This window comes from Oxyura jamaicensis, chromosome 11 (assembly GCF_011077185.1).
Source record: "Oxyura jamaicensis isolate SHBP4307 breed ruddy duck chromosome 11, BPBGC_Ojam_1.0, whole genome shotgun sequence".
In the NCBI taxonomy this organism is placed as follows: domain Eukaryota; kingdom Metazoa; phylum Chordata; class Aves; order Anseriformes; family Anatidae; genus Oxyura; species Oxyura jamaicensis.
The window spans coordinates 19,117,545-19,133,334 of NC_048903.1; the positions used below are offsets into that span (position 1 = coordinate 19,117,545).

Here is a 15,790-nt window from a genome sequence, read left to right on the forward strand (position 1 = left end):
TGGTTTATTTTTCAAGTTGCAGGTACATTATTCTGCCTGCCGTGAGCCTGATCTCATGTGCTGAACTTAGGCCTGAACCAATATTTGTCTGGTAGCTTATTCAGCCCCCCCAAGACAACTCAACAGTCAGCCTGGAAAAAAAAAAAAAAAAAAAAAAAAGTAAAATTAAGCCATGTTTAAAAAATAACAGTTGTTATTGATAATGTCTTGAAAACACAGTCAGTTATTTGGGGTGGTAATCAGAACGTGGTAGGAGGCTCTCTGGAAGAGTTCTGGAGTTCATCAGGTCTTCAGAAATTCCTGTCACTTTCTGTAAGCAAGCAATGTTTACTTATCCTTCAGAATATCTTGCGTTCGAGCCGCTTTCCAGCGGAGGCTTTAGCACAGGCCTTGAAGTCTGGGAGTGGCTGACAAAAACACAGATGAACTTCTGTCATTGTTTTGGGCTGGACCCTGCGGTATCAATAAATTAACAAGCTTTCCCTGTCACTTTCTGTTGTCAGTCAATGGCATTGTGTGCAAACAAACTTGTTTTAAATTAACGGCTGGAGTGTCATATCTGTAGCTTCAGCCAGTGAGGGTTCTGTTTATAATTAATGGGATTGTGTCATGAAGAGCCGGGGATGAGCGCGCTGCCCTCGCGTTGAGCGGCTCTTCTGCGAGGCCTGCCTGGTTGTGGGGAATGGGCTGAAGGAAGAGGGCACGATTGTCTGGGACCTGTTTTCACTGTGGTCATTTCAGATGCACTCCCAGTTAGGGAACAAAGTCAACATTAACAAGATGCAAAGATCATAATTAAAAAAAAAATCAAGACTTTAGAGCATATTCATTCTTTAAACTTTTAAGATTTTGTTTAGTATCTCATTTTTTTTTTTTTTTTAAAAAAAGATTACACATAAATATAAGCAAAATAAGCTTAAAAAAAGCATTTTAAACCAAGCTGAAGTTTGACTAAGAGAATTAGTACTTGAACTGCCATTCATGATTGCATCGATTGGCTCAAAATGCTGTTACTTTTCCTGCCTTTTGTGGCTTTTGTTTTCAGTTCTACCACCTATTCACCTATTATTATTATTATTATTATTTTAATCCCTCACTGCCAGCCAGGTGATAGAGGGGTTGCTTACATGTGCCTTTGTGTGTATGTAAACACACACACGTTTTCAAGCTGAATGCATGAAATGTAATCTCTATGGTTTTCTTAAAAGAAGAAAATTAGCTACTGCTTCCTTACAATGCCAGCCAATGCTTAGCTGTATGTTAGCCTGGAAGAACTGTGGCTTGAAATTTGTAAATGGATGGCTGAAAACCCCATATACCTTCTGGAGGTATAGTAGACATGTTTATCTGAAAACCACAGTTCTCTCTTACAATCCTAAATTCGGATGATAAAATGGAACTAATCAAATAATGGAATTCCACAATTAGATGGCAGCCCACCTTTCCTGACATCTTTTTATCCAGAGCTGCATAGTGTTAGCTTTTTCGTCTGCAGTTTTAACAAAATACTTAAATGTCTGATTCCCTGAAAAATACTATAATGCTTTCCCAAGTCTCCTAATTTCTCAGAAGAACTTGCCAGCCTCAGCATCTTCAGATTGATTCTGGTCCTCAGCTGTAATAACACCGATTGACATCTTATCTTACCTGCATTGAAACCTGCGTTTCAGGTACAAAATTCAGTGAACTTTGGTGAACTTTTGTTGTAGTTAGGACCAACACACTATTATATTAAAAATAGTTTTAGGACTCTCATGACTCTGATTTTTATTGTTATTTGCTTTATCTGGTACGATCTACAGCAGTGCTGCAAACAATCATCATTCTTCTTTTGGATGCGTGTGCTAGAGACTTAGCTATTTGGAAATTAAGCTCGTCTGTTGGTTGAGCCTGTCTGGAGCTTTGTTACAGACCATTAACAAGTGCTCCAAATTCCATGTATCTTTGGTTTGAGCGTATCTTACATTTAATCCCTCCACTATTGGGAGTTAAAATTCTTGCAGGACTAGGGAGCAGTGGTGTCGTGTATTTAAGAAGTTTGTGCAGCAGTGTTCTCATTGGAATTTCACATTCCATTATTGTTGCACTAAGATATTGAGGAGCCAAGTGTTTAGTAATTTGTTGGTGGGATTTGATAAGTTCAGAAACAGTATATAACTTTCAGATAGCCTTTAGGTTGAGAATACAAAGTCAGTTACAGAATTAAAATAACAATTCAATACTAACATTTCAGCTGCGTTTTGGAGGGTTCAATAATTCATGGATGTAGGGGATGGAACTTCATCTATAAAAATTTTTTGAAGTGACCAAGATTTGAACCGTGTTGATTCGTTTTTCCCAGTCCGTATATTCTTATCTTAATGGTTTCTGATGAAATGTTGTTTGTAATGGTCCAATGATTCAGATGATAGCTTAGCAAGTAGCGACTGATAATTTTTGTCTGAGAAATAGATGCAAAGTATGCGGATTTTCTTAAATTATGGTGGTGATTAAAATATGCCTATGAAGCTCAAAACAAAAAAATCTAAGGGTATGATTTTCAATTCTTAAAAAAAAAAATACCATGATAGCTAAGACTTTCAGAAATACGCACTTAAAGGTAAGAAAGTTAGGTAATAAACTTTCTTCTTTTTTTTTTTTTTTGAGACAAGGGTTTCCATCTTGCAGATGTGTTGCAAGGCTTAGTGTTTGACAACTTGCAATGTTATCATGCCTTAAGCTTCCTGGTTGTTGCTCTTAGCACATGACAGATGTGAAATCCTTTAAACAGGGAGTTTTGAAACATCTGAAATAATTTGTGTGTGTTCTGAGCCACATATGGGTAAACATTTATTCCCACTTAGCTAATATATAGCAACTTCATTTTGCGTCCCAGACTTCAGTGAATCTGAAATTTATGGCACAAAAACAGAAAATCGGTTGCGTGGAGCCCCTGGTGGTGCAATACATTGCTGTTCTTAACAGCAAAGAAATGAGAGTGCTGAATGCACACAGAATTTGCCCCTTGGGTCAAGACATTTTAGAAATCAGTGCCCTTTAATTCTAAGAGTATCTGAGAATGGAAAAGGGAGGCATACATGGAGATCAAAAAGGCTTTGAGTTATTTATATGGATTAGGGGGGACATTTACTAGTGTAATTAACATCTAAGAACATTTAAAACCAATTATAGAAGTATTAAAAGGTAGGTTGACCTACACCGTTGCCAAATCCCATAAGATCATGTTAGATAACTTCTGGGGAGAGCAGAACATTTACCTGAATTCTGTGGTTCCGTGAACACAGCCAGCTATTGCATTGAAGAAATAAAGGCAGAGACTACATCAGTTGCAGTTTGCTTCAGGACAAATGCCTTCGTATGGCTCATGCCGCTCCTTTTTCTTAAATAAACATTTGGAAAGAATTATTGTTTTTAATGAAAGGGAATAGTCTTTACATTGTGACTGCTGTAAGATGGGTGAAAATGATTATTAGGATTTTTATTTAGTGAAGCTCTGTAAATTTTAATGCATTTGACACAGCAGACTGGATTATGGAAGCATACATTACATACTATACATTTTACGAAGTAATATATCAACTGCAACAAACAGAAGGGGGCAGAAAAGCCTTATATATTCACGTGGACTCCAGTTTTGAGAGTTGAAGTATTTTTTATGTTAGTGTCTGGAGGTGCTTAGGGTTCAAAGATCCAGTGTTAGGAGCAGTCTCCCTTGAAGCTTTTGCTGTGACTTGCGGTATTTGGTTCCAAGTGTAGAACGAAAAGAATGAATAAAGAGGGGAGCACCTCATCAATTTGTGATTGCGGGGGGGCAAGTTTCCTTCCTCCTTTGGAAGGACAGAAATTTAATTTCCAAGATGTGATTCAAAGTACTTTGCATCCCTGTTCACACCAGATTAAGGGACCGGTAGTGCTATTTTAAAAAGCTGGCAAAAACTACCCGTGTTCTTACTTACGGAAAATGATACATCACTATAGTTTTAAAAGGAATAACCCACAGTGTTTTTTGGAGAGTCCCTAGTTTTGCTTTAAGCAAGGTGGAAAAGAGCTGTGGATGGATTCAGAGCCTCAGCAGGATGAAACAGCCGTACATCTCGCAAGGTCTCGGTGAGGTTGGTGAGGTGGCAAGGAGCCAGTCTTCCATCTGCCTTACTTGGCAGCAGATGTTATTTAACTGATACATTTCCAAACGTAAAAACCAGTTTGGAATCTGAATGTCTTTCCAAGCAGAATTTTTCCTTTCTGGGGAACTGTACATTTTTGCATATCTTTAGCTCAGTCTCTCTGTTCCATATTTAAGGGTGGAGTTTGAGACAGGAAATCTGCTCCTCATATCTTTTAAAATTGTATTATTTATAAAAAGTGGTGCTTCTTTAACAGCCGTCTAGGGTATAGGGGATTTGAAGATTCAGTACCAGCTCTCAGAGTAGCAGCATCCTTGGCCTTTCTATAAAAATGTGTGTAGTGGCAAGTGGCTATAACTAATTGGGTAATTATAGAAAGCAAGAAAAACAGAAATATACACTGAAAATGATTTTTGAACCGTCTCTGTTTTAGTTCTGTTTGCAGGAACCTGATGTATTTTTTTTTTGCAGTTTATCTGATGATTATCGAGGCTTTACTTGCCGTATCTGCTCTCTTGAAGGCCAGTTTGTAACGCTGCTTCCCTCACCCCTGTACTTCTCGAGCCACGCGAGTCAGGCTTATGCTGGGTGACCTCCGACTGATGTTGGAAACAGTGGTGTTGGTTTAAATCCTCTGTTGCAGAAGCAAAAATAGAAGTGTAGTCTCTCGTGGTTGTGTATCATTGAAAATGCAGTGCTCATTGGGCCTTCTTAATGTCTTTTGGTCAAGAAGGTGTCTTGCAAACTTTTTACTGAACTTAAACTCTGAATGCAGTGAGCTTTGCTCTGCTTGGCCCTTCGTTTTTCTCTCCCATCTTCGTTCTTGTTCAATGCAGTCTCTACCAAAGGGGGGAAAAAACAACATGATTTAAATGTGAAGCCAAACAGCACAGTCATGATGCTGAAGGCTGAAATTGCCCATTTAGGGTGTTTATTCTAATGCAGATATTAGAAATTGTAAGACAATTTGGAAAAAGAAATTTAAACGTAGCCATCTGTATAATAACGGATCATACCAGGATAGCTGGAGGTTGATTTTGGACCATAACATCTGCACAATTGTTTGCAGTTTACAACAGTTTATAGAAGGGTACTTAACAGAGCTTAATTTAACAAATTGGTCTAAATTATTTCGATTGCACATTCTGGCACTCTCAGTGGATGGGTAAGTTTTTGACTCCTCAGGGGTTTCCTTTTTTGCCCTTCTACAGAAAGAACCTTCCTGATACATCCTTATTTGTGTTACTATTGCAGGTGTTTTCTATAATATATATGGAAGAGTTATTTTTTTCCTCTTTTCTGCCTCTAGGAATAGAGCCGTTTGACGTATTGGTTTTACGATGTGTGTTAGATTAGTTCTTATTTCATTTTCAGTACTTTGTGCATTTGAAATTGCAGAAAAGATGTGCTTTTTGCTCTGTTTGGAACACACCTAGTACACGCAGCATCACAGGCTAGGTGTGTGTTTACTAAAAAAAGTAAAATTTTCCTAAAGCGTTAAGCCACCACAATCTCCTTTTCATCAGTCTCATCAGTTTTTCTCATGAGTCTTGTGTTCTGCACATTTTTTAATAAACTGTGATAAATTATTGATGTATCTTTGTTATCTTTTGCCAGCCGTTCTACTTCTAATTGGGCATGGAAGGTTACTGAAGAAGTTCTGATATTTAGTCAGTGCTCTTTGCTTTGGCTTAGAGATTCCTGGAATTATTCTTGATCTTGGGCCACATTCATGGAGGTATTTGTGTTAAACTGTGCAGATAGCAAAAAGCCCAGCCTGCCTAGCGACGTTTATAAATCCCAGTATGCGTATATCTGACACGGAGCTCTTTGTCTCTTAGTCTTTTCTGCCCTTCTTTGCTTTCTCTTGCTTCTGTGTGGACTGTTCAGTCTTTGCGTTTGTTTCATGTCGTGTTTTCTCACCAGGTAGTAAATTCTGGTTTAGTACTATGGCTGCAGTCGATCATTTCTTTCACTGTGACTCTGCTGAAGATCAGTCAAGCTCACGTACTTTGTTACCGAGTACGACTGCTTATTTGCTTAGAGATCACCCCATTTTGTTCTATGTTCAATACAATCCCCAGCAGGTTGCATTATCTAGCTGTGGTTCAGGAAGTCTCAAAGAAGGGTAACGTCTGTAAATTTCCTAATGTATTGTCTGAAGAAAAAGATCTTTGCTCTTATGTTTTTGAGTACATTTATCTCTGAAGAGCCTTGTATTAACCTGTTAATTATAAGTCATGACGTGTCCTTTTCCAGTCTGTGCTTAAAAGTAGAAGACTAATGCTCTTTCTGGTGACAGTATTTTTCAGTCCCAGCTTTGTTGGTTGCAAGATTGCCCGGATGCACTGGTTTTGCTGCTTTTCCTTACCTTAGTCCAGAGATTCCTCAGAGCCTGTCTTTCACTCTGCATTTATTTTTTACAGTCGCTGTTTGGAATAAGAGAAATGGGTTTAAAAAAAAACGTGAGTTGCTTCTATGTGCATACGGATTGTACAACACCTGTAAAGTACCGAGCTGGGCTTGGAAGTGGTAGGTAGGTTCTTGGGGTCTCGTGTAGCGCCGTCTGGCTGTTGGTTAGCTGGTGAGCCTGTGGGAATGGATGTTTGCGTTTATGAATGATTACAGTTGGTCATACAACTGTGGCTTTTCTCAGAGCAGAATAATCCACAACACATTTTAACAGCTTTTTAAATTGGTTGATGAAATTGGTCTTAAAGCCAGTAATTCATCTCTCGGCCTGTCAGCCAATTCAGAGGCTGTCTCTGTAGGTAGACTTGAGTACCATAAGCTCTGCAGAGATGTGTTTTGTAACATGGAAAATGTCTAGCTCTTATGTTTGAGCTGGAAATTCATTGCGTTAAATCTTAAAATGTTAACGGTATGTTTTAGTAAACGCTGCAGTTGCTTTGTCTTTATTATAAATTGATTACAGCCCTCTCGGTTTTCAGATACACAAATCTCTCTCCTGTGATGGTTGGTGTACTTTGGCTTGTGTTTGTATGGGACCTAATCATTAACGCTATCTTTATAATGTCTGCTCTTATGTGATATTCCAGATGCATAGAATCCAAAGATAATTTTGGACGAATGTTCTGTTACTGAAAATGATGGATAATGCTGCTGCTTTTCTGGGAGTTGGCTATGGCTAGGTGACTGGACGGTTTAGGGACATTAAAACTTTAACTGTTCGAGTTCCCCCATAGTGTGCTCCATCCTATAGCAGATCTTTGCTGTTCTTCATCTGGGTGAATGATTTAGCTGTTGGCTCTCTTCTAGGACATTAGGAGCTGCATTCTTTTTTCTTTTTTTTTTGGCGACAATCCAATGTAATTTTGTGTATGCTTTTCTGCCTTTTTTTTCATGTATACCACACTGTAAATTAATAAGTCAGTTATCTCATCCCTATTTGGGTAGAGAGTCGTAACTGTACGTGCAGAAGGCAAAGGCAACAGGTGGAAGAGGAAGGACCATTGTAAAATTATCTTCCTAAATGGTGATGAAAAGATCCAGGGTGGGTGTTCTTGATGAACACAAGTGTGAGTAAGAGGGGAAAAAAAAAAACCAAACAAACAGAACAGGGTAGTCTTCAGCAGTAAAATGGAAAATATCAGTGTTCAAGGTCTCTTTCCCAGACTTGCTTTCCTTCAGGCTGTGTTCAGAACAAGCAGTTTGCCAGCAGTAACTCCAGCTTCTGCATTCCTCATCTCCTTTCCTTCTGCATCTCCTTTTAATATATGTGCTAGAGAAAGGTGAGAATTATACCCTCATGAGCCTTGCCTTCCAGATGCACAGCGCACACGGTGTGGGTGTTGGAGTGCCTGCAGAGCATATATATACAGACAGACAGGAAAGGGGAGTTCAGGTGGATATGGCTAGCTGAATGTCCATAAGCTGAGCTGTCTCCAAGGTCATCTTTACCTGTTTGCAGATGTTCACATACTCAAAGGAGACACAGAAATGGTCTGAGGAGAGGACTCTCCTCTTTTCTTTAACTGGCTGAGGACTGCTATAAATATTCTGTGAACTGGCTATATTAGTGTGTCTAGAGATGCAAGAAGGGTAACTTCTCATCTGAGAAATTCAGTGTGTTTTTCCGAAACTCATTCACATCTATTTGGAGAAACCGTTTTTATCTTGTACTTTGTGGAACGTAGAAATGCCAATTAGTTCCTTCTGGTTTATTTTGCTCTCCTCCTAAATGAAAGCCTCATCTGGGAAGAGGAGCAGATCATCATCTTGGTCCTGCTGGAAGTTCTTTTATGTCATTGGCTGCGCTCTATGTGATTGATGGGTTATTGGCAATAAAAATGCCAAGAGTTAAGACTAATGATCATATCTGACTCACACGTTTTTTCCATATTGAGAATTACCTTTGGCAGGAATGCTCTTACACAAAAGATTGAAAGTTCTTTTATATTAAAAAAAAAAAAAAAGGTTAGAGGTTAAATATACACACTTGAAAATCATTATCTGGCATATATATTCTTTTAGGAATATTTTCTCCAGTAATTGAACAGATTATTTAATGGCATTTAAAAAAATTCCCCAAATATAAATCTATCTACAAGTATCGTGCCTTTTAAATTTTTTACTAAGTTGTGTCCAAGAACAGTCTCTCCAAGTTCTAATGCTTATGGGGAAAGGAATATGTGAACATAAATGGAAACTACTGAAGCCTATGCAACAACACTGGGTTTCTGAAGCACTCCCTGTGACCCCTTTTAATATTTTCTTTCCATCATCTTCATGAATATAGTACTGGCAGCGCTGATAGAAAGAATTGCTTCATTTGGGATCGGGTTGAGTATCAGAAGCTGTCCTCCCCCTTCTCCGTGATTTTCGTTATCTGTGTTTTAGTACATAAGTAATGATTACAGTTGATTTATCTTCAGTATGGGGTCTGAAAAAATAAATTAGAGTAATCCAATATGAGGATACGTTAGGCTGTAATAAGTTTTAATGATTTCCTCTGCCGGATTGTTTAAGGCTGGCCCAGGGTTTTGACTTAACATAGAACTCCTTGTTTAAAGCCGTGTACGTTCAGCAGATTTCTTGTTGCTGTCTCTTTAAAATAAACAAATCTGAAAACAGAGAATAGAAAACCTAACAGGAAAATTACTGGGAAGCACATTCCCTATCTGCAGGGAATCTTGTGGATATTCATTTTGCCTGTGTAGAAACTGGAGTCTAAGGCGTACTATGAAATTCTCTTTTCTGCAAGCATAACGGACCCCTTTTTGTATTGGTCCCAACTGTTACTTTCTTTTTCTTCCAGAGAAGTAGCTGCTCAAGTTTCACAGCATCAGCTCTGAAAAATTTTGGCCTCGTGATGCCTCATTGCCAGAACTGGTCAGCAGCTTCTGCGGCCCTTCTTGTTGTGTGCAGAACATGGACCAGAAAGATGGTTCCTTGGTTAATGCTTAGCATCTGAACAAAAAGGCTGCTGCATCCTCTTTGTGCACGCTCCTGGAGGAAGCATCATTTTTCGGAATTAAGCATTAAACATAAGAAGTTCATCCTCCTTTAGGATCAAAATGGAATCGTTTTTTTTTTTTTTTTTTTTTTTTTTTTTTTTTACTAGAGCCTGTGTGTTACTAGATACAGAGCACAGGAGATGGTTTTATCCACCCCCTAATGATTCCCGGTAATAGACAAGAAACTGCATTCAGTTATTTTGAAACCAGATGTAGAGTTCCTACTCAGGTTAATCCCTGAGAAAGATTAGTTAGTGCTTGTAGATGCATTGTGCTGTCTTGAACATCTCCAAGTGGATGTTTATTTTAGCTATTCTCTACCACTGTGCTTTGTGTGACTCAGTTTTCTCTCCAAACTGGTTTATGGATTCTCCGAATCCTTACAACTTGTTCGTTTCTCTTCGTTTCCAAATGTAAAACAATTGATGGACAAGTTGGCAGTTGCTGCGTCCTGTTACAGAGATTTTCCTTGTGTTTGTGGTGTCTGTTTTTGCCTTAGTGCTGTTTAGCCAGGAAAATAAGTGTCAGTAAAATGGTATGTTTTGTTAGTGGCTCCTCCTCAAACAACCGTGGTGGTGGGTTTGTACTCTCAATCTGTTCTACGAACTAGGAAAGGTTAATGCTTAGAGGGGAGATGGTGTTTTTATGGATGGTTTCTCTCTTCAAATTTACCCCTAAAACAAACAAACAAAAGTCTATGAATTTAAGTAAGTAAGCTTGAACATACATGGATGCATTGAAGAGCGGATAAATCTGTTCTGGTGGTTTATAGTAAAGTATTTCCTCATTCTGAATTAGTCTAAATTAGCTATATGCCATCTGGCTTAACTCTTCAGATTGTCCTCCTTAAAAAATGAATGCAATTTAAAACAACAACAACAACAATGAAACAACAAGGCGAAAAGCACCTTTTTCTTATTTTAATGTCAATTTTAAGTGCTGAGACTTTTTTTTTTTCAAATATAAACTTAATATGAGCAAAAGCCAAGGGAGTTTGTAAATGGAATTTTATTGAATTTATTTCTACAGCTGCAATTAATTATTCAGTGTGTTCATTAAAAACGAGCTTTGGTAAGTGACATTTTAAAAAGGCACTCAGAAATGATTGGGAGAAAGATGGTGGTAAAGAACAATGTCTAAAAGGAAGTATAAAATTTTTCAACATTTTAAACTGGCCTGTAAAAACTTTGTTATTCGGGCAATTTGGGAAACGTAATGAGAACACGGATTGCTGCTAGACTGGGGGAACTGCCAACACTGCCACGTATTGGTATTTTATCAAGTATTTGCTGCGTTTCTTAAAATGTTTGGTGCTGATACTGGGAAAATAGATAGAAGTTGCCTTTTCATAAGTACGATAATTTTGTCTCTAGTAATGTACATATTTTCTCTTAATAAGAATTCATGTTGAAAGGTGACTATTAAAGCATCGTAAACTCTTATACTGCAGATAGCAACTAAAATAAACCAAAAAAAAAAAAACCAACCCCTTTATTGCTTAAGAATTTGAACTTCACATACACATGAAAAGCTATAGTACACTCTGTACTTGTCCATGATTAGACAAACATCTTCCAGAGCTTCACGAGGTTTGCAGTCCAACAGATCATTGGCACTCCGTAAGGAATCTCATTTGTTACTAGAAACAGATAGAATTTCTGGAAGAGGGGAGCAGAGCATTGAGGCCCTTGGACTTTTTGTATCCATAAAAACCATGGTTAGCCATTTTAGCTGAGCCAAAGTTGAGATCCATTAATTGTTAGCTCTTATGATAGTTTCTTTTCTGTAGGTCCTTAGTGATGGATATTGTAGCTCTTAGTCCTACGTAGACTCATGAATATTCATGCAAGCAGGCGCTCTGTTGCAGCTGAAATAAACAGAGTTGCTGTCATCAAATTTGTTCAATTTGTCTTTCCTATTTGCGTTTTGACAATTAGCCAAGGAATACAGTTAAGAAAAATAAATGCCCATCGGTTGTGTTTGAGATGTTGGACCAGCAAAAACACTAGAGGACTATTTACTATGTGAAGCAAAGAGAAAGAAGAAAGCTGCCTCTCACTAAAATGCAAATCTTTCTTCTAAGTTCTTTCTCTCCGTAAGTTTACCGTGACCACAGTAAAAACAGTCTTAAATGTCAAAACGATGTCTTAGAGTAGTGGTGTGGGAATAATAGTGGTAATCCCTGAAACCAAATTAAACGGTAAACTGCATGCTGAAGACAATTATTTACTTCGCATTTACTGTTTTTTATATTGTAGGCTTAGTGCTCTTTCTGCGTACGCTTCTCTGGTTATTTTATTTTGCATTGTCATCACGTCTGATAGGGAAGGTATTTTGGTTTCTCCCTGCTTCACACACTAGCTGCTTTTCTGTTGCTTATTTTAGATTTTTTTTTTGTATGTGAAATGCACACAAGAAATATTTAGTCTTGTTGTTATTTAAAGTTACAGTCTGTCCTTGTTCTGCTCTGATGCCCCCAGTGCCACCCTCCCTTCCAAGCCCCCAAAAGCCCTGAGCCCTGGCAAACAATACTGCTTTTCAACTAAGCTCGTTATCTGATTATGCAATAAATACTTTCACATTTTCAGGGGGATAATTCCTAGAAAAAATGTTGCATTGCTGTGTAAGTTGGCCGTAGTATATGTAAAAACGCTCACTTTGAGACTTTTCAAAAGAATTTGGTGGCTCTTTGAAGCTGTGGTTTGCAGCCTTGCTCCTGTGCATCTCGAGTTGATGAATTCTTTATCATTTTTCCAGGGGTCATGGACTTTTATATAATTCCATTGAAGCTGTCTGTCCTCTGAAAGAATTATGAGTACTTAAAGTGATACAGATGTCAAATGCGATGGATTACCAGCTTTAGCATTTGATACATAACCACGATGCTGGGAGAAAAACAGAGACTGCCTCTAAACCTTGTTCTTTAAGTAGCCTATGTGAACAATAAGACCGTGTTAATGTATTATTTAAAAGGTTCTCTCCTTTACATTCCATTTTCCTCTCTGATTTTTGTCTTGTAGTGTTGTCCCCCAGACCACAGTAATACTGAACAACGACCGGCAGAATTCAATTGTAGCCAAGATGGTCGGGCAGGAAGAGCCATTGAGCAGAGCAACGGATTCTCTGGACAATATCCTTAGCAAGTTAGTATCGTAGGTTGGAAAAGACCTCCAAGATCGTCAAGTCCAACCGTTAAACTAACAAGCGTTGTGGTTGAGGTGGTTGTAGAGAGTGATACGGTCTCCTCTGAGCCTCCTTTTCTCTAGGCTAAACAACTCCATTTCCCTCTACTGCTCCTCGTAGGGAGGAGCTATGGGAATCCTCCCCCTTCACTCCCTCCTTTGACAGATCGGTAGCAGCCTGCAGCAGTTCCAAGGGAAAATGAGGAATGTTTTAGGTAATGGTGGTGGTGGAAATAGAATAAATTCAAGTACTAATTGAATGCATCCCACTGACAGTCCTGCCTGGTGAGACCCCACATCAGCAGCACAGGGCAATGCTTCACTGTTGATGTGAAGAGAACATTTTGAAGGATCTGGGATTAAGTCAGTGTTAGTTGAGAGCTGACAACCGAAATAGTGCCTATCGCTACATATTTTTTTTAAATGGACGCATAATCACTTGAGGATGTGCCAATATCTTGTTTCTAACCAAGTGAATAAAGAATACATGATAAAGAAAGCAGCCCAGTGAGGCTTGTTAAATTTTGTACTATCTAAAGGAAATTTTAAGTAGGATTGGAGATTTTGGTTAGACGATTTTCTTAAATAATATGTTTCTATTAACTATTGAAATAACTTTTGCACATGGGGCTGGGACAATTTGCATCAATTTCTATTGATAGTGCACCTAAAACTTTTTTTTTTTTTTCTGCTATTTTCCTTCAATTTTGTGTTTTTGGACAGCCAACCCATAGTTATAAACAGGAGAAGGCTTGCTAAAGGCGTACTCTTTTATAATACATTTAATTTTGTCAGATAGTGTTTTTAATTCCCTAATAATGACTTTTTTTTCCTGACCTAACACTGTTTTCCTGAAGTTACATACTTTTTTTTTTTCCATAGTGCTGTTCCTGGACGTAGGCAGAACACGATAGTGGTGAAAGTCCCAGGGCATGACGACAGTCACAACGAAGACGGAGAGAGTGGCTCTGAGGCCAGTGACTCAGTTTCCAACAGTGGGCAATTAGGAAGTCAAAGTATCGGGAACAATGTGACCCTTATTACGCTGAACTCTGAAGGTACGCTTATCTAAGTTTAAGGCTACTTGAGCAAAGTCAATGTGATGGGAATGAATTCAGCTGGAAGCTTCAGAGATTGCATCGCAAGTCCAACCTTGCATGGGTAGGCAGTACAGCAAGCATCAGATAGGAATGACCAATAAGCTGAATTAATATATATTTATACCAGCTTTACAAGCAGAATAGTTAATTAAAATCGCTTGTAAAATTTAAAAAAGTTTGCCTCGCTAGAGCAGTGTAGCTTTGTACTTTAAACCCTTTTAATTAAGACATGCAACCTGCAGGGTTTCCTATCACCACGTTGTTACAGAAAAACAAATGCTTTCTCTGGGAAATAGGATCTACTAGTCCATCTGCTCCTGTAACTTGTAACGCCAGTCCACCCTCTTAATTCTTATTAATGTAAAGCACTTATTTTAGCATCTGTAAGCAATTTTTATATGGAAATTCATTTGAATACTCAACAGGATAGTGCGTAGTGTCCTTTTTTTCTGAAACTTCTACTTTAGGACTTTGGACACAGAAATCACGTTGTGAGTGAAATTTATAAATTTTAAATTAGCCTTATAAAGATATTTCAATATATGTGGTTGGAAATACCAAAATGAGTGTTACTTGGTATATTTCAATCACAAACAAGATGGGATAAGAGACGCTGAATTTTAGATGAAAATACCTTACGATACATGGTTTTCCAATTAATTTGCACATATTACATGAAGAAATTTATTCTGTGCTTTCTGCAATCAGATGGATTTAGTCTAAATTCTCTGCTTCGTAGGTTTAGGGAATAGTTGCAATTTCTCTGCTCACATTTCGATTGATGTCTGATAACTGAGAGATCCTAAATGTTATTTTTACAAGCTGTGTTCTAGTTACCTATTTCCTCCCAAATTGGTGAAACCAGTGTGGAGAAGGTGTGAGTTGTATTGGTCAAGTGGAAACAGCAGTCAGAAGACATTACTAGTAATATTTTTGGCTGTTTGATCGTCTCTGTTTTGTTTAATTTATCTAACTGTATTCCCTGCATTGTTCCGTAGTTTGTGGAATGTAAATTCAGAACGCTCTGGTTATAGGAGCTGGCTGAATGCAAGGCATGCTCACTGAGATCCTTGGAAATAGCTGTCGCTTTCTGTGCTTGACTACCAGTAATGGGACCAGTAAAGCACGTTATATATTTCTTTGGAGGAGGCAGAGAGAAGGGTGAATAAGTAGGTTTCCAAATTTTTTATTTTTTATTTTTTGCTGTTTTAATATGACTGATAGGGAGGATGAATAGCACAAATGTAAATGATGATATTATTATGGTGCAGATACTGCTCAAGGTAATGCAAATTATTATTCTGTATTATTTTAATGGAAGTTGAAGTTAGTATCTACCAAAATTTTTGTTTTCCTGGAAATGTAATTTGTGGAATTTTAATGAAATCTGATGGATTTCTGAGAGAAGTCTGATAGTCACAGCAACATCGGAATATACTGTATTTGTAACCCTATAAAGCATACGTATAGCTCAGTATTTATGGCAGAACTGTTCTCTAAGATTTATTTTTGAAGCTTTAGAGCTGTGTGAGGTAGAAAACTGTATGCCTTTGGAGAGGGAAAGTCGTATGCAACTTTCATGTGGATAATCATATTTTACACTGCCTGTGTTGACTTAGATTTTAAATCAGGAAAATTTGAGGAATGTTCAAGTAACTGAGTGTTCTCAGTACCTTCATGCCCAGAATGGCAGAGCTCCTATATGAAATGTACTCTCTGTAGAGTCTGTTAGTATTTCATACAGCTCCGCGTCAGCTATGTCAGGAGCAAAGTTTCTACCATTAGGAGGGTATTTGTTTTATAATGCCCTTTTTGACTTGGTTGTTTGGCACAGATTTGCACAGACAAATGTGATGTTAGCGTTTTATACGATTGTTGTATATGTAAATTTTGCAGAAACAGCTAAT

At 38.0% G+C, this 15,790-nt stretch overlaps 1 protein-coding gene across 4 annotated transcripts in view; it reads left to right on the forward strand.

Moving 5' to 3' along the window:
• Positions 1 to 15,790, forward strand: part of BANP (BTG3 associated nuclear protein) — a 144,405-nt gene that overhangs the window by 21,426 nt on the left and 107,189 nt on the right. For all 4 annotated transcript variants that reach the window (XM_035336871.1, XM_035336870.1, XM_035336872.1 and 1 more), the window contains exons 5-6: positions 12,622 to 12,744; positions 13,666 to 13,841. In XM_035336871.1, the coding sequence (XP_035192762.1) occupies positions 12,622 to 12,744; positions 13,666 to 13,841 (299 nt within the window). The remainder of the gene's footprint in view (positions 1 to 12,621; positions 12,745 to 13,665; positions 13,842 to 15,790) is intronic.